Here is a 25,898-nt window from a genome sequence, read left to right as displayed (position 1 = left end):
GTTTTTTTTCTTTTTTTTTTTTTGGTTCAACGGGAGGAAAGTGTGGAAAATTTTGAACCTTTAACCTTGAAGATACATGTGCCTTAATTATTGAGCTATGCTTCCTCATGCTATATTTCTTTACATAATTCAATATCTAAAAAAGTGTAAATGAATAGGTTGCAATTATAATGGATATCATTCCGTAGACAAACAAATCTAAAGGGTGAGCATGGAATCTATCAAAATAAAGTCATTTATGAAACATTAGATTAAAACAGAACAAAAATGTAAAACAGGGCTCTCGAAAAGGATCATATAATCTAATGATAACACGATTGGAATTTTGTTGATTTAAATTTTCTGTCTAGGATTAAAATTCTACAACCTCATTTGTATCCTTCTTTAAGAAATCACATGCAACTTAGCTCTTACACTTTTTGAAGTTGATATTTCTATAATCCATCAATGAAAAAGCAGCCAACTGTTCTATAGAAAAGGAAGAGCTACTTTATTGGTTATAGTAAAGTTTTGTGGGATCTATCAATACCAAAAATCCACAAGATTATCACCTACAATATTCTTCACAAACTAAGGATGGCGACATTGATATAATCTTCACGAAGACCTTGAATAAATTAATCAGCCACTCATAAATGTCGTTCCTAGCTTTCTTTATATATATATATATATATACACATATATATATATTTGGTCTCATAGCACTTGTTTTTGGAGTTATTGGGCATGTAAATGACTTCCCCTCACGTTATAGCCTTGACTGGTGGCACACATTTTGCCCTAATCAACAAGCTAGGAAGGGCCCATTTCAATTGCAGGTCCCTTCTGAATAACAAGGTATGAAATCTTGGTCGTACTACTGTTCCAAAAGCTAATAAAATGATGTTCTCTAAATGGACGAACTGCTATATAAATATTGTTCAATATAACAATACTTTTTGTACATCCTCTTGTACAAAAGACGAGCAATGTGACTGGTCTAAACCTACAAAAAGCTTCACAAAGTGAGTTTTTGGTTACATCAATCCCTTACTTCACTTATTCGGGTGTCATGTCTCTTGCAACTCACTATTCCTATCTCTTTTAGGCTTGAGAGCATATATCCATTGCAACCCAAAAGTTTATTTTCTCAATCAGGCTGCCTCCCACCTCTGTACCCAGGAAACCCCAACCAATTCATCAACAACCAACTGGTCACAATGGTGGATGTCAATAACACAATCTTTAAGTCATCCATATGTCGCAAATATGAAACAACAAACTCAACATTTGGCTTAAGGAATTTGAACCTCTATCCTCAATATATCTTACCAATTAAACTATACTCATGTTGACAAATAAGATATCAATTTCACCTCGTAGTCTATTTATACTACACATATAGCACTGGGCAACCATAGGTGAAGAATGCCAAGTCTGAGACTAGTAAACATTCGTAATAACTAACAATTCAAACCATTATCCTTATGTGAAGCCTATTTGTCAAGGTGTGTCAAATGAAAAACATCGGTAAAGTAAATGGAGGATTCAATGGCTAAAGAGAAGGGGAAAAAAACACATTTTCCTCACTAAAATAACTTAAAGGGAGAAACAATAATATCTGAAATTTGCAGAACCAACTCACTCCTATTAAGAAATATCACATCAGGAAGGATCGTGATGAATAATTATCATCTCAGTATAGTAAGGAGATTAGGGAGCAATTTTCAAGGTTAATTCACTAAAGTAGTAGAAACATGTGGAATGTCAAGCAGCTCCCTCCAAAGGTTATGAAATGATAGGTCCCCCATTAATGGACAAAAACTAGAAAAAATGCTGGATTAATATCCAAAACATACACACACATATATCCGCATTTTAAAGAAGTTGACGTACAATTTCAAATCACCTTAAGAGAAATCTTATTGCCGTAGCTTTTGCGAACCTATCTAAGTTTACGTGAGTTGCTTGTTACTCCTTTCCATGAAAATTGAGAGCATGCTACTTTGCTGGACAAAGCTTCCAGAGATGCAATCCAGCGTCTAAGAACATTTTGAGTAGCAGATAGCTTATGAAATACAACTTCAACTCAAAACATTCCGGTGTTTGCAATTGTTAGTTCTTGGCCACATGGAAAATGCAAATACGTTGAAACACCAGCAAAAAGATGAAGAAATTCTAGAGTGCTGACTTCAACTTACAGATCCTTGGAAGGAAAGAGGAAAACTATAGAAAACTTCGGAATCATTTCAATTTGCACTGATGCTTCTTTTAAAGGATAAACTAGTTCGTAGAGATGAAGAATAAAAACCACAATTGAGGAAATCAACAGAGCTGAAGGCCATGCAAGAGAAATAGAGAGGATGCAAGAAAGTCATAAATGTACAGATAGCAAAGGCATTAGCCCTTAAATCGTTTTGCAAAAACAAACATGCTGGCGTACATTAGATGACGTTGTGAACAAGCATGAGTTCTTTAGGCAGTTAAAGAGAAATTTTACTATCAATATATATATTAAACAAAAAAAGTGTCTTCTTTTATTTACTGAATTCTGTCTAAATAAGAAATGATCAATCTATTCGATAATTGTTTTATACAAATCACATAGACACACGCAAAGAAGAAATAGAAACAAGCGCACAGTACAAATGGTGGCAACAGATTAGATATTGCGGCTACGCACATCTGCTCATCACTCGAAGAGGAGATTGGGAAATTATGAGGTAGGGAGCATGCTGATGAAGGTTGATGCAAGCTGAAACAATTTCATAACTTCAAAACACCCCTACAACTCACCCCATCCTAGTTGTACGTTAGAACCTAATCGGACAACATTCAGATAACTGTACCAAATTAAACAGAGATCTTAAAGCCCAAACGACCTGCTCAACACTAAAAGGAACGATCTTAAGATAAGCATTCCTGGTGAATTGGCCAAAATCAAGCAAGTCTCTCTACCATGCTCTGTTACCAGTAGCAGAACCGCTGACGTATAATATCCTGATAAAAGAGTGATCAAAATCAAGAGTATTCTCATCTTCCTAGTGCACTTTCACATCGAGAAGTATGGTTCCAACTGTGCTGAAGTAGTATTAAGCTAATACGATCAAGTTCACACTTTTTTAACAAGAAACGCTATTTGTGAAATAGAATGGAACATATGAAAGGAGATTGCGGAAACATTATCTAATAAACGCCAACAAAAACAGAAAGAACCAGACATCACCCTTCTTTCTTACTTTGCCTATGCATAGAGCACCAGTTTAGGGGACGCTCGTGGGCATTTCTCTTTTGCATAGAATAATTAGTTTTAATGCCTCCCAGTATCAGGGACAAAATGCAATGCGCACTTTAATATTCGATAGAATGATATCCTGGACGAGAATGAAGGGAAGACAGGCTAAATAGCCAACCAGCTGCAATAGATGAGAGCAGAAAAATAAACTTGTTCTTCTAACACAGTGCCTCATAATGATGGAGAATTTCTCCCATAATAGTAGCCACCACTATTATGATTTTTCCCTCGTAAATGGTGCCTCATAATACTTGAGATCTTTCTCGTAATAACGGCTCCTACCCTCAAGTAAGCGAGCGGGGTTTTCCATAACCATGTCACATGAAGCATTGGCAACTCAAGGAGTGAATGGAATCTCTTTTGGATAGCATCATTAGTTTTAATGCCTCCCAGGTCTAGGAGGTTCTGGTGAAGGCTGGGGTATATTTTGTTTTGTGCTCAATTGAGGTCATTGATATGAATTGTCAGAAAACTGAAGTTTCCTTTTTAGGTTGTCTCAGTCCTGCATGTGCTGTTTTAGAATCTTATTTTAGAGGCTTATTCTAGTTTGAAGGAAGTGAAAGCTACATACCAGTTTGGATAGTTTTGTGGATGGTTAGGTTCAAAGAATCTATGAAGAAAAGTATCTTCCTTAGGTTGTTCAGTTTGATTCTGCAAAACTTCAAGTCTTATCTTGGTGTTGTCTCAAAAACCTTTGTTGATTTATCGTACTTCGATTTACGTCTTCTTTGGAATGCTTTTGCTTCCTTAGGATAGGGAGTGATACCAACTTAAGGTAATAGGTAGTATTCATGTCTGGGGGGAGAATATCCACATTTTTATAAGAGAGAATAATACAAATCAAGAGAAGTAGCCTCACAGATCTTGAGGACAATTTTATCACTTAATCGTCACGTCGTGTCATAAAATTGATAGGTCATATTGGAAGATCTAAGCCGGAAGATATACAAACTGCGCCAAGAAAGTGTCAAGTATCTTCCCCACTGCTAGTTGAAGCAAAGTATTCCATATCTTTGTTGAACCAGCCTTCATCAGAACCTCGAAGACCATTATTTCAAGGTTTGATCTAGTGATCTTTCCTCTCCATTTCGTTTACTTGATAAAAAATGTCGTAAGGTCTTCCCTCTCTTTTTTATTTCTTATGTCCTCTTCTTCTTCTATCCTCTTTTCCAAATCCACAGATATCCGATCAGTGTGCAACCTAGTAAGTGACCGTTCTTGTGTGCAGTCGGCCTTGCTAGCTTACAACTACCTCTTTTCTAACTTGTTTCTAGGAGTTGAATCGAACCACCATCAGAAATTGATGAAATAGGAAAGACAGAAAATTTAGGAAAATGGGTTCTCCACCTGTATACCAAATTTGTGCTCATATTCCAACTATAGAGATTAGAGGGAGAATATTCAGTAGGATCCTCCACCCATCATCAATTGCTTCTGATTTCCTACTACGTTTGTATTCCTCAATAGCTTCCTCTTTTTATATGTAACCCATTGATTCCCTAGGATTTTATCCCCTATTGATTCCCAACATTTGTTGCTATCGCACCCTATGCTTCTGATTTCCTATGTAAGAAATCAGAAATCTGTTGGTCTAGAATTGTTTTTCAGATAAACCATGGGCGAAGATCCTCAACCTTTGACATAGTAAAAGATCAAAAATCGAACCAAAGGGTATAGGTAACAGATAGAAAATCAAACCATCAAAGATTAAAGGTGTCTTCATTCGGGCCATCCATCTATAGTAATTGATAGAAAATCAAACCAAAGGGTATAGGTATCTTATCCTCAAACTATGAACTACATACACTAGGCTTACAAACTCAGATGTACATTGTGTTTAGGTTTCTTATTTTCTTATTTGAAAGAGATAAATTAATAACAAGGAATATGTTTGATTCACACGTCGGACAAATTACCAAAAAAAAAAAAACAACTGTTACAGAACATAACCCAGATTAATATAAAAGCATGCTTTCTAACCTCGACGGTTTTAAGACGACGGTAGGTATACCATTATCCTTCAAAAATTATCTTTCGATTCAAACTTCTTAATCCATGTATACAAAACCAAATCATCACTAGAGATTGAAATCCCTTGACAATCTATATAACAATCTACAATCTACAACGGAGAACCAAAGCAGACAACTGGAGGTTATGCCATGGAATATGAGAAAGATGCTAATCTTCTGTCCAAACAATGAAGAATACGGTTTGATCCAAACCCTAAAAAAGCATATAGATTATTGCTGGATAATTAATTAAAAATTATCTCTGAGAATTCGATACTTAGATCGAAATTCTGCGAAATCGGAACCACAGAAACAGAAAGCTAGGGCAAAAAAATCGAGAAAGAATGAGATTTACCAAGCTTGGCAACAAAGCTAGACTTCGGTTACGCAATCCATATCCATTTCTAGCGCAAGAGAATCGAAACGTTTCCAGGTAATCAACGAAGTTGCATTTGCCCATTGAAACCACTGGTTGAGAACCGAAATCGACGCTCCTAATTGATAACACAATTTCCATTAAAACTAAGCTGAGCGATACATCATCTTGGTGAAAGGTCTACCAAATAAACAAATAAAAGAAAAATTCGAAAAGTAAGACTCCTCTATAGCACGGCATGTAAGGGTCGATACACCCAGTACGATAACGGATTTACAGGACCGCCGCTACGAATTCTAGATTCCTTCTATTTCCTTTACTTCTTTGCTCTTCTAGCAGGAGCCTTTCTTGCCGGCGATTTCACTTTCTTAGCCGGAACACTTTTTGCCGGTGCCTTCTTTGACGCCGGTGCTTTCTTCACCGCCGGTTTCGGAGCTGGTGCCTTCTTCCCTGGTGAGGTTCTCGTCGATGTCCTTGAAGCCTTGGCAGGCTTCTCCTTGGCTTTCGGCTTGGGAGCGGCTTTAGTCTTCGATGCAGCTTTGGGCTTCGCAACAACACTGCTCTTCGACTTGGCTGCCGTAGGCTTAGGTTTAGCAGCAGCCTTAGGCTTGGCAGCCGTCTTCGGCTTCGGCTTTGCAGCGGCTTTCGGCTTCGCTGAAGATTTAGCCACAGCCTTAGTCTTAGCGGCCGCTTTTGGTTTAGGCTTCGCAGCTGCAGGCTTCTTGGCAGGAGAAGCAGGTTTCACAATCGCCGACTTCGCCGACTTAAGCTTAAATGAACTCTTAACCTTCACCAACTTCCCGGAAGCCACAAGTTTCTTCAAATGGAATAACAAAAGCTTCTTAAAGTTGGAAGGAAGTTGTTTCTGCTTCTCCTCAATAAATTTGGTGATCGCATACTGACTCGAACCAGTTCTCTCTTTCAACGTGACGATTGCATCCTTAATCATCTGAAACCAGAACACCATAGCAAAATTAACATAACAGAACAAACAAACCAAGAACCAATTCCAAAATCCGAATGCGATCCATCAACACACCTCTTCATACGGAGGATGAGTTGGAGGATTTCTAGTTTTTCTAGCAGCAGCAGCAGCAGGCTTCTTCTCTTTAGGTTCTTTGGACTTCTTCGACTTCGCGGCCTTGTTAGCTGGATTCTCTTCTGCTGGTTCAGCGTTGGTCGGCTCTGCCGCAGACTCCACCGGCACGACCGGTTCCTCAGTAGCCATTGGAGTAGAAAAGAGATCAAATTCCACAATCCAAAAGCAAGATTAGGGTTTACGAACAGAAGAATTGAGTTGGCAAGCGAAAACAATCGGGATGAAATTGGGATGTACAGCCAAGAGATTGAAGGTATTTGATATCTTACTGGTAATTTAGTTGCGAGAAATTGACTAAAATGTTTAGGCTTAAATAGTCGGCATGTCATATTCAACACAGGGGAGCTGAAATGTGATTGGAGAATACGCCTATCACGCGGATCGCCACCTTTTCCAAGTTTAAACTACAGCCGTTCGATCAAGCGTCATCGACGGCTGATAGCGCTAGATTTGGGAGGCATTGATGGAGGAGCTTGGAAGGGGGAGGTGTTAAAAGAGTTGGGTGTGTTTTTAAGCATGATTAATATGGTCATAACTTAGCCTCAACTTAATATATTTAGGTGCTTTTTTTTTTTAATTTGGTAGCTTATTTTATTAGCTTTCTAATGAATATTTTTTCACATTATTATGTTCATAAATGCAACAGATATTTGATTTTGAATGTGAAATGGTCATGATTAAGGTTTATCATGATGCTATGCTAGTTTATACCAATTTTACAACAATGCTTCAAATCAAAACTACAAATTTTCATTCCTATGGATAATAGCTTAGTTAAAGAGTCCAACGAAACAAGAATCGGAAAAAATGAGTATCGGTTCGATGCAAAACCATTACCTGAAACATCGTTAAAGTTGAACATATAATATACAAATATAAAATTGGTTCACAAAAATAAACTTATTTTTACGAGATAATTTAAATTTTTACCCGTTATTTTAAAACACACTAAATTAGGTGAATAGTACATGACTTCCGAGTTATATTCCGAGTTATATTCTACAAAATTGATGAAGGGGTAAATTCTTGTTAATAATTTGCAAATTACACCCTCTCTTTTATAACTATGGATATATCCACCATGTCTATAGAACCATACACCTTGTTTGAGATTAACTTGATGTGATTTACTTATAGTCCATCAAAATCTAATTAAGCTCCCGATTGAAAATAGGTCATGAGGAATGATCAAACTCATATTTAAATTTAAATTTGGTTTTTTTTTTTTTTTTTTTTTTTTTGAAAAGATTATGTTTATACATTAAGTTTTGAGAGAATAGCCCAAACGCCTTTAACCACAATATTTCATGCAACACAATTGGGCGTTATTAGTTTTATTTTCAATTTAGATCTCGTTTTTTTTTTTTTTTTTACAATAGATACAATTTCATTTTTCGTGTTCAGTGATTCTACTAAGTTCTATTTAATATTATGCATCACCCAGGTATGTCTTTGAACAAGCATGCAACTCTAACTCTTTTTTCTTTATTAGCGTCTTTTTAATCTTTTTCGGCTACTTATAAGTATATTTCTTAAATAACATCTAAATGCAAAACTATGTTATTTGTACAATTTATCTTTAGCAAAACTAATTGCTTCATTATAGTAACCTATTCGAATAATTTATCTTAAGGGTGGAGTGAAATTTTTTGCTATTAATTAGTTTCATAATCCATTCTTAAACTTCAATTGAAAAGGTAAGATCTTTTTTTAAATAATTTCAATAACTAAAGTCCAAATATTGAAATTTCGATCCAAGGTGCTTATCAACCAAATTGAGTTTGAAATTGTTTTGAGATTACGACATAACGAGTGAGTCATCTTCAACTCAAAAGTTCAAAAAAAAAATTCATATACTTTCAATAAGCTATGAAGCTGAGTCAATCCTAGCTGAGTCTTTTAAGGATTGAGTCGATTGCAAGAGGGAGTCAATAGTCTTGAAAGAATATCCATGGGTAGCCGAATTGAATTCCTTCCATAAGTTTTAAGGTTAAATATTTCAGAGTATTCTACGAACTAAAGTGAAAGATTATTAACAAATTTACGTTAGAGAAAGAATAAAAGAATCGTACATTAGATATTGTATTAACATTCAAAGTAAATAAAGTTAAGTATTTCAAAAAAGACGAACTAATAATACCAAGTGACGATTTCATTCATGGCAACCATTTTGAACTAACATGTTTGAATTTTCGTTTATGATAAAGAAAGATTTTGATTTCTCCAAGGGAAAGATGGTCTAAAAAAAACATTTAACAAATTAAGGACATTTAGTTGGTAATTAAAAAACATTTAAAACCAATAATAATTTGACTTTTTTTTTTTTTTTTTTTTTTTTTTAATATCTCTTGAATTTGATAACATATTTTATTTACGTAATGGACAGTTAAAATCATTCATTAAGTTTTATTTATACTTTTACTTTAATCATAAATAATAATTACTTAGAGTTCCTTTATGTCTTTACCTTTTTATCTTTTACACAAATATACTTATATTTAATAATTACTCCCATTCATTTTGTTCATAAATAAAAACCCTATGCATCAAATTTTTATGTTCTCAAAGTGATTCATTCAAAAAAATATACATTTTATTGTTTGACTTCATCATGAAAAATTCATGCTTTCTTTAAAGGCTTCCAAATTCTATTTTATTGTTATTATTTTTCATAACAATGTCATGTTTATGTCGATTCTTTTTTTTTTTTTTTTTTTTAAAAAAAAAAANTTTAGTGACTAACGGCAAGCGGCCCAATATCGGCCCAATATCGGCCCATTTCTAAACAGAGAAGTGGGCAAAGGCCCAAAATGCCTGCCAGACAAAGATCCCAAACATTCAAACTATATGCAGCAGTTTTCTACAAAATAAATATTCTAAAAAAAATACAAAATCAATATCCGTTTTTTGAATTATGGATTATAATTTATAAGATAAGGGTTATCCAAAAGATATATAAATATAATAAATATGTATGGTTTGAAGAAGAAAGTTGAAGAGGTTATTATGTACAGAAGCATCAAAAGCAATCCCAATAAATTAATTTGAGAGCAGGTTTGTAGGGTGAGTGTGTGCAGACATGGTGGGGTGATTGTGTTCTCCTTCGTAGGTTACAATAAGCATGGATGGCTGTTGTAAGCACCGCTCCACGTGCTTCCTCGCGGGACAACCTCTCATGCTGCTGCATTTGTAGTAACCCCTGCACCCACACATTTTGGATTTCATAAACACAAACTTCATGCCCCTGCTTACATCCAAGATTTGATCATACCTTGGATGAGGAGAGCCCTTAATCGGCTTCTGCCCGTATTTCCTCCATGAATACTCATCGGAAGGGATATCAGCAAGCTTGTTGCTTATGGCAGGCACCTTGATTGATCTCTTCACTCTATGTTTCCTACAAGAACAACGCAAATAAACAAAAATTGTTGCTGCAACAAACAGATAGAGATAGGCATCCAACCTCTTGTTTGAGCAATGGCATTTGGCAGTGGTTCCACATTGGAAGCTCCCTTCGTCCATACTGAGTGATGAAATGAAAGATGTTGGTGATGAGATTGTGAATGAGCAATTGGAGTTTTCAAAATTGAGATTCGTCTGTTTGTGATGGGCCAACATCCTCTGTTTCTGTTGTTGTTGTGGGAAGCTGAAGCTTAAAGATGGAGGTTGTTTGGGGGTTTGGATGTGATTGTGAGGCAATCCCAAATCTGGGTTTCCCAGAAAAATAGAAACTTGAGTGTTGAAAGGAGGGTGGAAAGGGGGAAGAGTTTTGGTTGGAGGATGCGTTGTGTTAATTGGGGGATCCAAGAGAGCGTTGTGGGGCAGAGGGAGAGAAGGAATGTTGTTGAGCCTTCTGGCTCTTGCATGACCAAACCCAGAATTCAAAAGAGAAACCACTTTTCTGAACTTGGAAACTGCTTCTCCAGTTTCCACCGTTAATGGGGTCAAGTGAGGAGATTGATGAGCCAAAAGATTGAGAACTCCATGGCAGGTGTGTATGGCAGCTCTGTTAGCTTCTTCAACCTCTTCCATTTGCAAAACCCCACAAAACAAAAGAGAAGAAGGGAGATGGTTCAGAAAAGAAGCGAAACAGGTAAAATCCAAGAGGGAACCATGAGAAGGTGAAGAAGTGGGAGAAATGGAGAGGAGAGGAGAGGAGAGGAGAGGAGAGGAGTATGTATGAAGAACAAAAGGGCAACAAAAAACAGAGCGTGTAAGTTTCAGAAACCCTAAACAAAAACAGCCATCAAAATGAATTATTATTACTTTTTTTGGGTCTTTTCCTTGCTCTTAGCTTACCTTACCATAACCTTAACTTCAGCAAGAGAGAACCCAACCCCATGAACAACCGCCACACCCAAAAGCTCACCTTCCCTGTTTAAATAAATACTTTCCAAATTCTAATTCATAAANTTAACCCTAAATTAGGGTATATAAAATATAGATAATTATTTTTACAAAAAAATAAGAAGGATAGTAATAAATGAATAATAGATGCCTTAATTCGTAAACTATGCTAAAATTTGATAAAAAAGAAAACGATATTAATTTATTATTTTACACCTATGGTCTTGTAATTTCGATGTAGCAAGGATAGAAATCGGAGGCTAATTTTGTAATTATTTCAATTTAATAATAATAATAAGAAAAAAACAAAAATTGCCATTACGGCCAAAGATTCGACCTGATGCAATCATAGCCAGAGAGACATGTTTGCGGCTGACATGGAAGTGGGTCCCACTGGGCCGACATTAGTTGACCCTTTTCCGCATCCGTTACCTCCAGGTCAAACCTATCCAACCCACAATTTTAGAAGACTTTTTATTTATTTATTTGTTAAAAATAAATGCTAAGCTAAATTCAAATTTTCGTGCTACACATTTGTTGCATTAAAAAGTTAATTGATATATTTGTATGTCCACCTGAAGAAGGTAGTTATAATTCCACTTCTTCTTTAAATATTTTTGTTTTGTTTTATGTTCTTTTTATCCACACTTAATGATGGTAGATGAGTAATTAAGAAATTAATCTTATCCATCCAACTGTCTCAATATTACCAAAAAAAAGAAAAGAAAACAAAAAAAAAAAACAACTCACGTGTATCAAAATTATTTAATTTCAAACTTCCTAAACCATAAAGAATTTGTTTTCATGTGATGTCATTTTAAATTCGTATTTAAATTTTCTTGTTAGTGAGCCATATACTTAATTAGACGTAAGTCATGTTTAAGATAGTCATCTACAACTTCATTTTGGGTAAGTTGGCGATGATCTGAAGATGGTCCAAGTCTTTTTTACTTTAAAAGTTTAAAAGATAAAGCAGAGGGAGGATAGAAGGTGTAAGTTGGATAACCCCTATATGATTTTAAAGGTTTGGAAATTTGAGTTAAAATTGGAGGTGATGTCAATTTTTAATATGATTGGGAAGTATTAAGAAAAGTTCAGAGAAGACTTAGAAATGAGGGGAACTAAAGATAATGGGTGTCACCCTCTACAAAGTGAGAGTGTGTCTATTCTACATTATCTCCAATTGAAACTTTGAACTTCTTCCACTAACTCATAATGCTTTTTTTTAATCTCCTTTTTATGTTTTAAAATATTTCCAGACGAATAATTCCACACCATCAGCGCACAATTAAAACATTGCTCTAAACTTTTCATTACTTTCCTCAACCATATATATTTAAAATTGAAATGTTTTCTGATATTTGGAATTTTTTATATTCCCAAAATTAAAATTTGAAGAATAAAAAGGAGAGCATTATTTTAGAGTTCAGAATTTCAAGGAAGCACGATTCATATTCTTTGAACCAGGCCATTCCCCTCAACCTGATTGATGGAGCATCCCACTAACCTCTTAACGAAAAAAAAAAAATTAAGTTAAAAGGTATTTAAAATAATTTTAAATACTTAAACTTAGAGTTTATAATTCAACTGATAAAGTAAGAAACAAGTATTTAGCCATGTCTTCCGGTAATCAAATAATATCCCTCAACTTTTCTTTTCCGAAAATCTCACTATTGGCCCTACTCGCATGGGATCTCACCCAACTAGCAAAGAAATAAAACTTCTATTGAACAAGGGGAAAAAGGAACAAACAGCGTCTGAATTTCTAAACAAGATAATGAGACACATGAATTTAAACACTTTCGTTTCCCTCCTTTTAATAGAGTGATTCAACAAAAGGAAAAAGATGTTAGTTTTGGATTTTGGTTTGGACATATTGTGGGCTACCGAACCGATGTACGATCCCACTAGAGAGGGGCTTTAAAATATGGTGGGTTTCTTGCCATCCCTTGAATCTAAACCTTCTTTCATCTCCAGCATCATTGGATTTTAAGCCAATCAGTCAAGAATTTTGATGTAATCTAATCCTATTTCCCCAACCAGTTTCAACCAATCTTTCATTTTACTTGGAAAACCTCTTTGTTTTGCACCTAAATGCATACACACAGCTATTGACAAATAAAACTTAGTCTGGTCAAAGTCAAACATAACGTCACATGAGCATTCATAAATCTAGTTGAGTTAGATTAAGAAACATTTCCAACTCAAATGATGCGATCGTACGTTTATCTCATCCAAAATGATGCTTTCAGTAGATGATAAATCCAACTTAACCCAACTATGTTGCATCAAGGTTATTAATGGAGGCTTTCCAAAAGGCTTGTTGAAGAAGTGCTATTAAGTCTTTTTTTTTCCAATGTAATAAGCTGAGAATTTCATACCAGAATTTTGTCTTCATAATGGGGGCAAAGGGTCTAAAATACAGCCTTGGAAAGTGGCCATTATAATTGAGTGGGAAAGTCTGAAATATCAACAACATGTTCATAAACATCTGTCTGAAAGGAATCTTCAGGCTGCAGCTCAGACTCGGTAGCCAGTAGCCAGTAGCCCTACATGGATAACAAATTCAACATGGCAAGGAGACTTTATCTCCCCAAAGAACAAGAGTGTGGTGGTGTTCTTGCTTGGCCAGAGAAGCCAAGAAGATTTCACTCGACAGTGACTAAAACAGCTTTCTTCAATCTTGACACAATCACAGGCTAAAAATGAAAAAGATGTGTACTCCTGGGGAACAAATTCCTATAAATGAACCAAAGGAGAAAGCTATAAAGTTGGAAGTGTGTGATACTTCTACCCGGCCCAAGACTGCAAAGATGAGTGTGTTTTTGGAATTTTGAATTTTGGGTTCCTTGTAATACGTTTCTAACAATCATGAATGTGCAAACAAACATGAAATTCAACCCTTCATGAAACAGTTGAATTGTTCTAACACTAATATTTTATGCTTAAAAACCAGGCAAAATATTTAACATCTTAATAAACAACTACAACGATTTAATCTCATGAACTATAAATTTTTGTCAATCCAAATTAAAGGCAAGATACCTTGACCAAACATCAAACGTTTGAATCTCACTCCCACATGTGGTTGATCTGAAAAAAAAAAAAAAAAATCTAAAAACTTTTGAGATTACATTGCTCTATTGGCCATTTGACTAACTCATACATTTTGTTGCCAATGAACCTTACAAGATTCAGGCACTAGGTACACCCTAGTATAGAAGAAATGAGACCTTATAGATGGATTGATTCTATGAGAGAATAGAGCATCATTTATAGTATTAAGAAATAAATTCCAACTCCTATAAACTGCCAGCAACCACAAAATTAAACACCAGAACATCTTTTGGAGAAGAGTGGGCCATTAAATTCTTCTCGGTACTTTTCCCATTCAATTTGATCGACTATAGAATACTGGTAGGGTGCTTGAATTAGTTTTTTTTTTATATCTTAAACATGATTTTAACTAATTAAAATTTTTTCAATGATGTTTGACTAAAGGTCAAAAAGTTACTTTGAAAATTTTAAAGACATCTCAGAGCACTGCTCACAGAGAAGGCATCTCAGAGCAACTAATGAAGGTGGCTTCTATGCAGATTTGAAGATAAACTAAAATGGTGATGGTGGGGGCATCTTGGTAAAGACTAGAGGATTGATAAAGAAAAATCTTGATATGCATGCACTCAAGTGGTTTCAGTGGGGTGTCCTAGTGGTTAAATGTTCAAGGAACATGATTGAATCTGAAATCAGGAGGCACAAGAAAGCAAAGTCTGCCAACTTCTAGTAATCTACCAAACAAAATACTCGATCCCAGTTGATTTTTTAATGGAAGATAAATAATCAAATAGATTTAATTGCCTTACACTCAATAACAATGGATACAGTACCTACAAAATTGTTTTTTTTATATTGAAGCAGACAATCAAGGATATGAACGATTAAAAAGGTCTACATATTAGAAAAAAGAGGAGAACCTCTCCTTGTTTACACGGCAGCAGGACAATACTCCTTTAAAAAGCTTTGAGAAAACTCTTCAAACCTTGTGCTATCGTTAAATTCGATCATATGACCATTCTAGATTTTGTACTCTTGAATTTTTGAAGTTTCAACTAGTCTCTCAAGACAACCATCTAGCCCTAAATATTTGGCTGCCAGAACCACCACGAAGTCTAAGCCATTCTTTAAAAGTGCCCTTTACTTCTGTTACTTGCGCTAACAGAAAATTTCTTATATTACTTTGAACCAAAATATGATGAAATTTTGGCACAAGATGTTAACAGATCGTGCAGCATATGAGCAAATCTGTGTACCGAGGGAGAACTTGTGAAAATGTCTATCAATATAGAATAAAAATCATGCATGACAACGAGCTGCACACCAATTTTTTTCAAGAAAAATGAGATGGCATACGGAAAATCTACTCCAGAATCCTAGTAATCTATTCTGAAAAAAGCAAGATGAGAAGACGAACCAAAATAATTCGTAAATTGAGATTATAATTCATCAATGGGTTTAGAGAACAACGAGAAACCTATCCGTGCAGTATTCAATGAGAAGTCATTGCTTCCTCCCCCTCCCTTTCTTGGTTGGCTGTGCATCAGCCTGCTCCTTGCCTGTGACTTCCGATATATCCACTTCACAAAAGAGAAAAGGCAAAGCGTAAGAGCATTCCAACTAGTAGAACCGAGTGCACATTAGATTATAAGTTGAAAGTTTTCTGGGTAAATAATAATAATAGGAAATAAAAAATATAAACAAAAGATGGCCCATGAATGCTAGGGTTGAATTTTTCAGATCATAGATTGCGAGAAGTCCAGGCACACTGAGAACCATTTTTCCCAATTTAACAAAGTTAGCAAGCAGGCATACATTCATTCACGGACACGAATCTGCATTCAGAAGAGACGTGAACTCGTCCTTCAAGTTCTGATATCATCATGGAACTAATTTACAAGTTGCTCAAAGTTAAGGATATGGGACTTTCATTCAATTAGAGAATATAGAATTTTCATTCCATTCATCCATATACTACAAGGATTCAAATCTTAATAAAACTTTGTTAGAAAATCATGTCAACATCAAGTGGATATTTATTATTCAGAGTATTCAGATGCTCCATTAATGACATAAATTCAAAGAAAAATACCATCAGGTCCCCGGGCCATCAGTGCGAAGAATATGTTGTTGAGTTTTTCCATCTTCTTGGCATCCTGTGCCTGGTCAGTCTTGAATTTGAGACACTGGCAAACAGGGAGAAAACAAAAGAAAGAAAAAGAAAAAGAGAAAATTAGTAGACCTTTCACATCTAGAAAGATAAGAACTACTATTCCAATAAAGATATTATTATGATTTGACAAATGTCCTTATGCCAATTGGTTAACTTCCGGAGTATCCGTTTCAATATAAGATCATTGAATCGTCCCCGTTTATCATGAGGATAAAATGCACACATAGAGTAAATTTCCCATACAAGTAAGAACCAATATACGAGTTTTAATCATCATATTCTTAGTTGAAATCTTAAATCCATGTATTTTGCCCTAATTAGTTTTCACATTTCCACATGAAAAAGAGAAGAAAACGATTCTTAACATGGTAACAAACACTCGCATGTCCTAATCTTCTGCTAGAAAGGTTATGAAAGACTTCTTCAGCCAATATAATAAAAGAAACCAAAAGAGTCAGTGGAACTTTTGGTTTGGATTAGGATTAGATATAAGACCTGATTTCTAAACTAGTAGTTAGTTTGGGGTTGCATAAAACAGTGGCATCTAATTTAATACAACGCATCCAATTCAATGGTTGTCTACTCAACACTTTACAGTAGAATAAAGCGGAGAAGCATATATAGAAGGAAAACTTGATCACAGGTCTACTTGGATACACGTGCATCGAAGCCTGAACACGCATCTTCAAACATTGGCATAAGATATCCATAGGGCTAAAATTTTGCCATGTGAACCGAAGAGGCACGCATTTAGTATCACTAATCACAAGAACACTGACATGTTAATCAATGATCCAACAACCAATTCCTTACCTCACGGTTATCGGTGACCTTGAGAACCAGTTTCCCATCGCAGTGCCGATACTTAATGTTGTACCGCGTCTAAGTTTCCAATAGGATTGAAAAAGAAAGCAGTGTTCACAGTTAGAACGAAACAAAATACGACGAAAGATGCAATAAATGGAACATATGCATCAAGTGTAAGTTCTCAATCGCAGATAATGTTCAGATAAACCAAGCAAGTGAGATAGATAAATTAGAACGCTCTTTACAATTCACTATGCTCACGTTATATCATTCAATTCCGCGGCGCTGATTTGCTCAGTTTCGTGTAAATCAACAGTTAAAGAGGCAATTAGAGAATAAAAATGCAAGGACGCGATCTGATTTCTGATCTGTGATGTTAATTTCTGAGCAGTCAAATAGAAGACGATATGTAGGGAATCCAATTTCGAAGATAGAACTTACGGAATTGGGATCGGAACGGAACAATTGCACAGAACGCTCGACGAATTCATCCCATGAGGCAATGTACACCATGGCTCTGCGGCAAAAGGTAAAGAGCGGGAAAGCTTGGGAAATTTAGGGAGCGTGCGACCACTTTGGTTTCTTCGGAATGAATTTCAGAAGCGCGATGTGTAAAAGGTTGGAAAATAAAGAGAGGGAAAGCTTGACTTTTTTTTTTTTTTTTTTTTTTTCAAATNTTTTGACCCTAAAATGATATATCAGTTAAAATAAGAAGAAAAAAAAAAAATAAATATAAATATATCAAACAACAATTGATCCAACTAATTAACGCTAATAAAGTTGAACACCAAAAATAGTGAAACCTACTCAAACAAAACAAAATGCCAATGTAAAATGGGTGGCTAACCTAATTAATTTCATATTTTAACTCCTCAATAACCAAACTCCACAATGTTATTATTATTATAACTATTTTTTAGTTAATAATATAAAAATGAGAGTATTCAAATTTATTATATTGAGTTTGCTTCGTAATTTTAAAATGCCTATAATAAATAAAAATTTCTACTATCTATAGCTGATATAAGACCTCCATCTGTAACTGACATGAGATCTCACCATACACAGCTCACCCCTCTTCGATTCTTAATAACACATAATTTACCTTCAAAATATCTTAATAATTTATGTAATCAATATAAAATACAACAAGGCATATAAGGCAAAGCCTCTCTCTCTCTCTCTCTCTCTCTCACTTGAAAGCAGGCTCCAGAGACTCCCCATTTCCTTTCTCTCTCTAAAACCCCTCTTAAATTCTGTCCTGCCGACGCTCAATTCCTGTTGGGATTTTATTGTCTCTGCAATGTCCACTGTTCACCCATCTCCATATGCCTTCACTGAAACTTCCATTCTGGCCTCCGATTCCGCTTACGCCACTTTACGGCCATGGCGGGAGCTTCTCCAGCCGCTCTCCTCCTTCACTCGCCCTTCATCCCTTGGCGAAGCATCAATTCGTTGTAAGCGCAATCTCAAATACTTTCGTGCCAATTACACTCTCGTCCTCCTGCTCATTCTCTTTTTTAGCCTCCTCTGGCACCCTGTTTCCTTGATCGTGTTCTTGATCGTGTTCGTTGCCTGGTTCTTCCTTTACTTTTTCCGAGATCAGCCGCTGGAGTTGTTTCATCGTGTCGTTGATGATCGAGTTGTGTTGGCTGTGCTTGGATTGGTCACGATTGTCGTCTTGGTGTTGACGGATGTGTCGTTGAATGTATTGCTTTCGATTTTGATTGGGGTTTTTCTTGTGCTGACACACGCCGCCTTTAGAGTTACGGAGGATTTGTACATCGACGAGCAAGAAGTCGCCGATGGAGGATTGCTTTCCGTTGTCGGCAGTCCGACTCGGACAGGGTATAGCCGAGTCTAGAGATATCAATGGTTCGTTTTTTGCTAGGTTATGGATGATGATCTCGCCTCGTCCGATCCAAGTTCTTCGAGATTTTCCATTGACCGCTTCTTTCATTCAAACGGTGATTGATCTTGCTGCCCAATTCAAAATTCGAATGAGCATAATAAGGAACCCAGCTTCTCTCTCTCGCCGTCACCAGGAAATCCGGTTTGCTACACCTCTGAGTTGATTAGGCGACTATTTTTTATGCCCATTGAATTTCAGGGCTTTGCTTTTTAATTATTTCTTATTTGTTCAAAATGTTTGTACATGTAGTGTTAGTTTACAGTAGCGGTACACAGAGTTTTGCTATGTTAAATCCTAGATTTTTATTCCGACACTACTTTTATTTGGGTGTGATTTGGTTGCAATGTTGGGTTTGGTGTGTTCTTTATTTTTGGAAGGAAGAAAAAGATGGCAAATAGTGGATCTTTATTTGGTTTTCAATGTCTTGTTAATACATACTATTTCTGACATTTTTTGTTGTTTTTTGGCGTTCCTTCTCTTCGTTGTACTGGAAGGTTTTTGGATATACTTGTAGATTCATATAACCTATAGTGGCATATAACGTTGACTATAAATTTAATCCATCATTTACTCTGAATTGTATGAATTCAAGTTGATTGTGAAGAATAGAATACTAGATAGCATTAGATGAGCCTTTTCAAAGTTTCAGAGAGAACATTCGCTGAGATTTAATCCGTGACAGGATGTGATGCCAATAATGATTCTTATGTTTGTTAGGTTTTGAAATGCTTTGGTTCGATATTTCTTGATTGGATGTTCATCTTTGTCGAATTGTAGGTCGATAGAGTTTTGATGTTGATCAGTAGGGCAAGTATGGGATGGCTCAGCTTGATGCCATCTTACTTTATGCCATCTTTCAGCTTAATGCCATCTACCATTAACCTTTTTATTTTTTCTCTTTTTCCTTTCTAGGTAGAACTTCTGGTTCACTTTCCAAATGATCCGACTTTATGCCATCTTTCAGATTCCCATGTGACAAAAAGTTAAAGTGATGATTATTTAGTTGTACGCTGACTATGCTTTTATCATGGATCCCAAGTGAAGATGCTTAAACTAATAACTGGTTTTCACATGGTGATTGTCTTAGTTCTGGTTCTTGATTCTTGCCACATAGGCAGCTTACATTGAAGCGGGTGAACTGTGAATGCTTTGTGGAACAATAATGAAGCTTAGCACCTAGGATTTTTAGCTCAGGTCTAGGAATTTTCATCACATTCCCAATGGTTTATCTGGTTTATCTGGTTTATCTGGTGCGGGATGGAAGTTGATTGATGTGGGTACTTGAGCAGGTGTGATTTGAGATTGTTGCTAATATAACTCTTGCTCTTGCCTTGTATTCGAGTTGAATTCAACAGCTGCTAATCTAATCTATTTTGATACAAATTCATTCTGAGTTGTGACTTGGTTGGTCATAGAAGCTGTTTTTGACTTTCCAGATCTTTGAAATTGTATTCATGAGCTGTTTGTAGGTGTGAGTGATAGCGATAGTTTTGTTTTCCTTTACCTTCTCTGATCTGTTCCTTGAGCAGCTCTTCAACTTCGGCTCTGAAGTTTACTTGGAAACGATGTTATTATTACTTTCTACTAAATTGGAAACGAGTAGGCTAACACTTCAATTTTGATTTTTTCTTTCGTTCTTTCTTTCTTTCTTTCTTCGGTGTGTAAATTATTTTTGAAGGTAGAGAAAAAAAGAGGAGGATGGGATCTGGGAGTATGGGTTTGAAAGGCTTTAAAAGTTGGCAACTGGTTGGATTCCAAACACTTGTTTTCCTTGTCGTTGAGTATGGAAGAACTGATGCACAAAATAGGAAGAATGCCTTTTTCAAGTAAATAGGAAGAGTTCTTGATATTCCCCTCATCTGTGTCATCTCTCTATGGTTGTTTGATTCCTCAATTCTTTTTCAATTTTAATATATTGATAGCCTTTTCTTCTGGGATCTCTCTCAACATACTTCCACTAAAAAGAATAAATTTTAATCCCTTCTCTTTTATGATATCAAAAAAAAAAGAAAAAAAGGGTTTGGCGTAATAGTAAATGAAAGGGTTAAATTAAAGAGCATGACACGGAGGGGTTTTGCTGAAAAAGGGAAGAGGAGTTTTAGTTTGTATCTAAAATGGAAGCATCAGAACAAAACTGACAGGCTACCCACCCACTTTTTGATTCTCATGTTTCCTTCATACACCCAACGTGTTTGTCAAATCACTGCACAAATTTTGACACACACAACCCCTTCTCGCACTCACCTCATTTCAGGCATATCTGGTAACATGCAGACTTTAAGAACACATGGAACCTGAGAAATGGGAACCACTTTTGCACAAAGATCTTCTATACGCTCTGTCTTATATCCTATACTTCTCCATATCGTTCCAATTTTGGAATCTGTATCCTACGAGTTCTCTAAAACGAAATTGCATCAGTTGAAAGAGAGATAGAGAGAGAGAGAGAGAGAGAGAGAGCTCTATTAGAATTATGCAAATTTGGTATTGGCTACACAATTCAAGTACATCTTCTACCAAAGTAAAAGCAACTGCTGAGGGAGGTACTAATGGTCAAATATTTCATTACACCCAACACCACTTGGTTAAATAAATTAGTTGTTGTTGCCTTTATTTGATGATGTGGTGTAAAAGGAATTTCCATTGTGTTTATGCCACTCCCATGCGTACCTGTGTTGCTTACCCTAAAATGTTTATGATTAAGTCTAACAAGCTTTTGAGGAACTAGGATTGATGCAGTAATTGATACTCAACTGTGATTAAATAATAAGCATTTCAGAGCCTTTTCAGCAGCTTTTGCCGGGAAGAGAGCGAACGGTGTGAAGACCCTTAAATGCAGAGTTTAGGTTGAAGGCAGCAATGTGAAGGAAAGTGAAGATCAAGAAACTGTGATCTTTCTAGCATAGTAAAGAACCATAATGAAATCCTCAGCTGACGACCCAATTGATGCTGAGATCTTTTCGGAGGTTGCTGCTGTTTGTAGCCACAAATCAACTAAACTATGCAAATCCAGTGTGGGCACTACTGGATGTCCCATGCACTTCACCTCAACCTGCATAATAATATGCATCAAGCTTAACCCATTTTATAAAAATGAAACAAGAATCTCAACTAAATTAGAGGATATGAGCCTTTTCACCTCTGATTCACTGGAGAGGTCCAGCTTTCTCATAAGGTACTTCTGGACAAATGATACTGGCAAGTTTCCATCCCTGCCACAAAGATTATGATATAATTTCAACTCCAACTCAGTAAAAATATTCTTCCACACACACAGACGAGCAAACATGTCAGTAGAAGTTGGCTTCATTTGAGTATCAATTTACTCGCAACCATTAGTATAAATTTACGTGCAAGCTAATATGAAGTTGGTTAGTCAAATGACAACCAAAGTGTATCCGATGGGAGTACCAACCTAATCATAGTTCAGTCAGTTAAACATATATCCTTGGTCAAAATGCCACGAATTTGAAGCCCCAAAAAAATTATCATTTGAGGCTCCTTCCTGGTCTAAGATACAAGAAAAACTATTCTCTCATAATAACCCTGCACAAGATTCATGAGGAAACTTGACAAATAGTTTAGACAGCTCAAAATTTCAGATAATTTTTTGAAACGCTGAAAAGAATTCTATTCTGGAAAATTTGAAAACGGGCATGAAAGTTACTCTTGTACACCCTATATAATACGATTAGGTTACTTGACAACTACAGTAAGGATGAGTAGAGCTTGTCTATATCGAATGAAGCTAAAAGGAACTTACTTTATTCTCAAATAACTAGCAGGAATTTGCGGCAACGTTACATCTCCTTCCCTGAAACCAAAGTTTAGTTAAGTAAAGGCATAAATGTTCGTTGAAATTCGTTTAGTTTTCGAGCATTTTGTAGGGAACAGAGTTTGTCTCACTGATCAGAAGCTATGAGTGAAAGCCAAATTGGACCAGCTCTTCTTTCAAGCCGAGCACTAGTGGCATCCAACACAACCTGGGGTGTAATGCTGGAGTTCCCATAAAAAGGTTCCTTTTTCTGGCGAACCCTACGCAGTTTCTTAGGTTTTTCAGTTTCTGGAGATACTGGGTCCGTTCTAGTTTTTCCATTCTCACGTTTTTGCTTGCGTTTGCTTTCCCTATTTCTAGACTTACTGGTCTGAGCTTCACTCCCATCGACTTCCGCAAGCTCGACTTTATTCTCTGAATTAGATTTGAAACATTTACTCCTATTTGCAACTTCTACCAAGTAATTTAAAGGTTTCCAGATATCCATGTTTCCTTCCATTGAATCAACGCCATTTTCGACTTCTTTATTTCGCAAAGATATGGTAGACTTGGAAGGACTGGAATCCTGCACTAAGCCCAATATTAAGACAAAATGTTACTATTAAACAGAAGCTCCTGATGGGAAAAAAACAACCTTGAATTGGGACCAGAAATTTCTTCCTTTACCGGTCTTTTGTTCTGATTGAATTTTTCTGATGTCTCAAGGGAACTCGAGCTCTCTGAACAGTCTTCAATGGAATCATCCTCTTTCTTCACACGCTTCTCAGAGGAGACTCTTGGTGTTCGTAAGATAGCAGCAATTCTAGCAGCAGCTGCTGCTGTTCTTCTTCCACTTGTGGTTGCATGACTCGACACTCTGGGACTATTGACCACCAATGAGGAAAGTGATCTTTCCTTTCTTCTAACTGGTGGTAGTATAACAGGAGCAACTTCAGGCGTTTTGGCTTTTCTCCTTCTACTAGGGAAAATCTTAGCCCTTAAATCTTCTAGATTGTGGTCTGGCCTGATGATTAGAAGCTCAAGTTTAAATTCTCTCGACAACTTATGAATTCTTACTAAAAACTCATATATTATGAGATTTGGAAAATGAAGAAATAAAGAATGTCATAATCTACATTTTGTGAAGAACTGTGAATAAATGGTAGCTTTTGATCTCATTCAGCCAATTCCACAACATCCAAATTGTAAACTAATAACAAGCAGAAAAATGGGGTATGGCTGTGCTAAAATGCTTGTTTGATTAATTAAAAATCGTGCATTGATGTACCGACTGATAAAACCAATTATGTCGTGGAATGAATATGATGTTTATATCAAAAGAATCATATATTTTCTTCAGATAATCCCATGGAAAAGGCACAAAAACAACTAGAAAGGTTTTGTTGACATCTGCAAATCTAGGAAAATAGAACTTCATATCTATGTCGAATCACTAGAAACAACTACAAAAATGCAGACTCAAAGATCGTATTAGCGCAAATAAAGACTGGGAAAGGAGTAGGTGACAGGCAGTGGCATTACGAAATTACAAATCTTACCTTAATTTCTCCAATGGGGCACACCCAAGGTCGATGTTACATACTGGACAGCTTTCTAGTTCATCATCAGAAATCTTATCATGTATGCACTTTCTGCAAACTGAAAAAGTTTTGACACCGAGCTGTCATAAAAACTACTTGTACAGTGATCGAATGCAACAACATGTTAAGTCATTTCCATTCACTCGTATAATTTTAAGCAGGAAAAACTAGATATATGTCACATATCACCCGTCTTAATTGGCAAAGAAAAAAATAGTCCTTCCCCTAAAAACTTGTGATTACTTCCAAAAAAGATGATTAATTTAGTGAGTTCTGCTTTATAGAACAGCAGAGAGATAAAATGTGACACTAAAAAATGAAACAAAATATGTAGTTTTATTAAGAAGCAATCACTTAACTTGTTTGGAATTTGTAATGTTGAAATAATGAAGCCATAAAGAATATGAACTAAAAAATGAAACAGTACTAAACCAAATGAAGAAGAAAGCTGATTATCCACTAGAAATCAACTTTCATTTATGAAGAACATTAGTGAATGAGTAACAAAAGGGTCAACAGCAATTAATCTAAACACACGAAAAAGAATTTCAAAATCAAAGATGGAAACTACCATAAATAGCTTGAAAGAACAAAATTGGATGGAGAAGAGTAAAAAGAGAGAGAGAGAGAGAGAGAGAAAAGAAGGTAAGAGAGGAGATATGAAGAGAGGGGGGAAAAGAAGAGGAGGAGGAAGAAAAGTGACTCACAGGTATGAAGACATTCAGAGATGGTGGTGGCTTCTTTGAGAAGCTTATTACAAAGCGGGCAAGTGATGCATGCCGCAATCGCTTCCCTCTTGACTTTAACCACCTGATTCGCCATGCCCCAAGAATCTGAAACCTCAACCACGTAGCGCAACTCTGCATGCCTTCAGCATTTGTTGATAAGAGAAATTTACGTGCATTTTTTCAGAGACCCATCCCCATTAGAGGCAGAAGGAAGAGCATGAGAGGAGAAGAAAGAGAAGAAAGGCGGGTGAAAAGAGGAGTCAAAGATCAGAAAAAATGGAGCATTTGAAGATGGGAAAGGGATATCTGATGGATTGGATTGAAGATTTGGAAATGGGTTGGAGAAATTAGAGGGAAATAGACGTGGGTTTTGAGGGATTTGGGGAGATTCAAGAGGCTTGATCTGGAATCGATGAAATGAAATGAAATGAAACAACACCCTTGCTTTGGCTTCGGAGCATGAACAAGAGTTTTTTTTTTTTTTTTTTTTTTTTTTTTTTTTTTTTTTTTTTTTTTTTTTTTNATTTCTTTCTTTGTTGGTGAAAAGAAAATGGATTTAATTCTGTTTTTCACGTTTTAATTCGAAAGGGAAGGGGGAAGGGGGAAGGGAAGGGAAAAGAAGAGAAGAGAAAAGAAAAGAAAAAGAAATAAGAGAGAGAGAGAGAGAAAGAGGACCAAAGCAGAAGGAGGATTGAAGAGATAAACCGCGCCGAGTTCTTCAATGCTCAAAAACAACGATGCCTTTTGTCTTTTTCTTTGCC

The 25,898-nt window shown here is 36.0% G+C and overlaps 5 protein-coding genes across 5 annotated transcripts; 1 reads left to right on the top strand and 4 right to left on the bottom strand.

Annotated features, from left to right (window-relative positions):
* Positions 1-5,737: 5,737 nt before the first annotated feature.
* Positions 5,738-7,050, bottom strand: LOC111795442 (histone H1). The gene is made up of 2 exons (XM_023677874.1): positions 6,702-7,050; positions 5,738-6,611 (listed from the first exon to the last, which is right to left on the bottom strand). Exons 1-2 carry the CDS (start codon positions 6,888-6,890, stop codon positions 5,979-5,981), a joined length of 822 nt encoding a protein of 273 aa, XP_023533642.1. The 5' UTR covers positions 6,891-7,050; the 3' UTR covers positions 5,738-5,978.
* A 2,651-nt stretch (positions 7,051-9,701) lies between these two features.
* LOC111795441 (probable WRKY transcription factor 39) lies at positions 9,702-11,124 on the bottom strand. Its single transcript, XM_023677873.1, has 3 exons — positions 10,225-11,124; positions 10,033-10,158; positions 9,702-9,960 (listed from the first exon to the last, which is right to left on the bottom strand). The coding sequence occupies exons 1-3, from the start codon at positions 10,791-10,793 to the stop codon at positions 9,801-9,803; spliced, it is 855 nt and encodes a 284-aa protein (XP_023533641.1). The 5' UTR covers positions 10,794-11,124; the 3' UTR covers positions 9,702-9,800.
* A 2,806-nt stretch (positions 11,125-13,930) lies between these two features.
* Positions 13,931-17,791, bottom strand: LOC111795440 (signal recognition particle 9 kDa protein). The gene is made up of 5 exons (XM_023677872.1): positions 17,584-17,791; positions 17,149-17,217; positions 16,255-16,348; positions 15,640-15,742; positions 13,931-14,201 (listed from the first exon to the last, which is right to left on the bottom strand). Exons 1-4 carry the CDS (start codon positions 17,653-17,655, stop codon positions 15,666-15,668), a joined length of 312 nt encoding a protein of 103 aa, XP_023533640.1. The 5' UTR covers positions 17,656-17,791; the 3' UTR covers positions 13,931-14,201; positions 15,640-15,665.
* Positions 17,792-18,298: 507 nt separating this feature from the next.
* On the top strand, positions 18,299-19,503 carry LOC111795439 (PRA1 family protein E-like). Its single transcript, XM_023677870.1, has one exon. The coding sequence runs from the start codon at positions 18,446-18,448 to the stop codon at positions 19,004-19,006; it is 561 nt and encodes a 186-aa protein (XP_023533638.1). The 5' UTR covers positions 18,299-18,445; the 3' UTR covers positions 19,007-19,503.
* A 2,002-nt stretch (positions 19,504-21,505) lies between these two features.
* On the bottom strand, positions 21,506-25,898 carry LOC111795438 (E3 ubiquitin protein ligase DRIP2). Its single transcript, XM_023677869.1, has 7 exons — positions 25,117-25,898; positions 24,368-24,467; positions 23,496-23,832; positions 22,961-23,394; positions 22,818-22,868; positions 22,194-22,266; positions 21,506-22,106 (listed from the first exon to the last, which is right to left on the bottom strand). The coding sequence occupies exons 1-7, from the start codon at positions 25,229-25,231 to the stop codon at positions 21,933-21,935; spliced, it is 1,284 nt and encodes a 427-aa protein (XP_023533637.1). The 5' UTR covers positions 25,232-25,898; the 3' UTR covers positions 21,506-21,932.

The sequence above is a fragment of the Cucurbita pepo genome, chromosome LG05, assembly GCF_002806865.2.
Source record: "Cucurbita pepo subsp. pepo cultivar mu-cu-16 chromosome LG05, ASM280686v2, whole genome shotgun sequence".
Taxonomy (NCBI): domain Eukaryota; kingdom Viridiplantae; phylum Streptophyta; class Magnoliopsida; order Cucurbitales; family Cucurbitaceae; genus Cucurbita; species Cucurbita pepo.
The sequence above is the reverse complement of the archived record's forward strand: the minus strand, read 5'-3'. Positions and strand labels throughout refer to the sequence as shown.

Bases quoted from the DNA above. Each gene is read 5' to 3' on its own strand.
- LOC111795440 (XM_023677872.1), bottom strand. From the start codon at position 17,655: ATGGTGTACATTGCCTCATGGGATGAATTCGTCGAGCGTTCTGTGCAA. The intron at 16,349-17,148 runs GTAAGGAATTGG...CCTGTTTGCCAG, and splicing joins AGGTCACCGATAACCGTGAG to TGTCTCAAATTCAAGACTGA. The intron at 15,743-16,254 runs GTATTTTTCTTT...TCTTTTGTGAAG, and splicing joins GATGGCCCGGGGACCTGATG to TGGATATATCGGAAGTCACA.
- LOC111795442 (XM_023677874.1), bottom strand. From the start codon at position 6,890: ATGGCTACTGAGGAACCGGTCGTGCCGGTGGAGTCTGCGGCAGAGCCG. The intron at 6,612-6,701 runs GTGTGTTGATGG...TTCTGGTTTCAG, and splicing joins CTCATCCTCCGTATGAAGAG to ATGATTAAGGATGCAATCGT.
- LOC111795441 (XM_023677873.1), bottom strand. From the start codon at position 10,793: ATGGAAGAGGTTGAAGAAGCTAACAGAGCTGCCATACACACCTGCCAT. The intron at 10,159-10,224 runs GTTGGATGCCTA...TTGTTCTTGTAG, and splicing joins TGCCATTGCTCAAACAAGAG to GAAACATAGAGTGAAGAGAT. The intron at 9,961-10,032 runs GTATGATCAAAT...GTGTGGGTGCAG, and splicing joins AAGGGCTCTCCTCATCCAAG to GGGTTACTACAAATGCAGCA.
- LOC111795439 (XM_023677870.1), top strand. From the start codon at position 18,446: ATGTCCACTGTTCACCCATCTCCATATGCCTTCACTGAAACTTCCATT.
- LOC111795438 (XM_023677869.1), bottom strand. From the start codon at position 25,231: ATGGCGAATCAGGTGGTTAAAGTCAAGAGGGAAGCGATTGCGGCATGC. The intron at 23,395-23,495 runs GTAAAGGAAGAA...GGCTTAGTGCAG, and splicing joins TCAATCAGAACAAAAGACCG to GATTCCAGTCCTTCCAAGTC. The intron at 22,869-22,960 runs GTGAGACAAACT...CTTTGGTTTCAG, and splicing joins TCACTCATAGCTTCTGATCA to GGAAGGAGATGTAACGTTGC.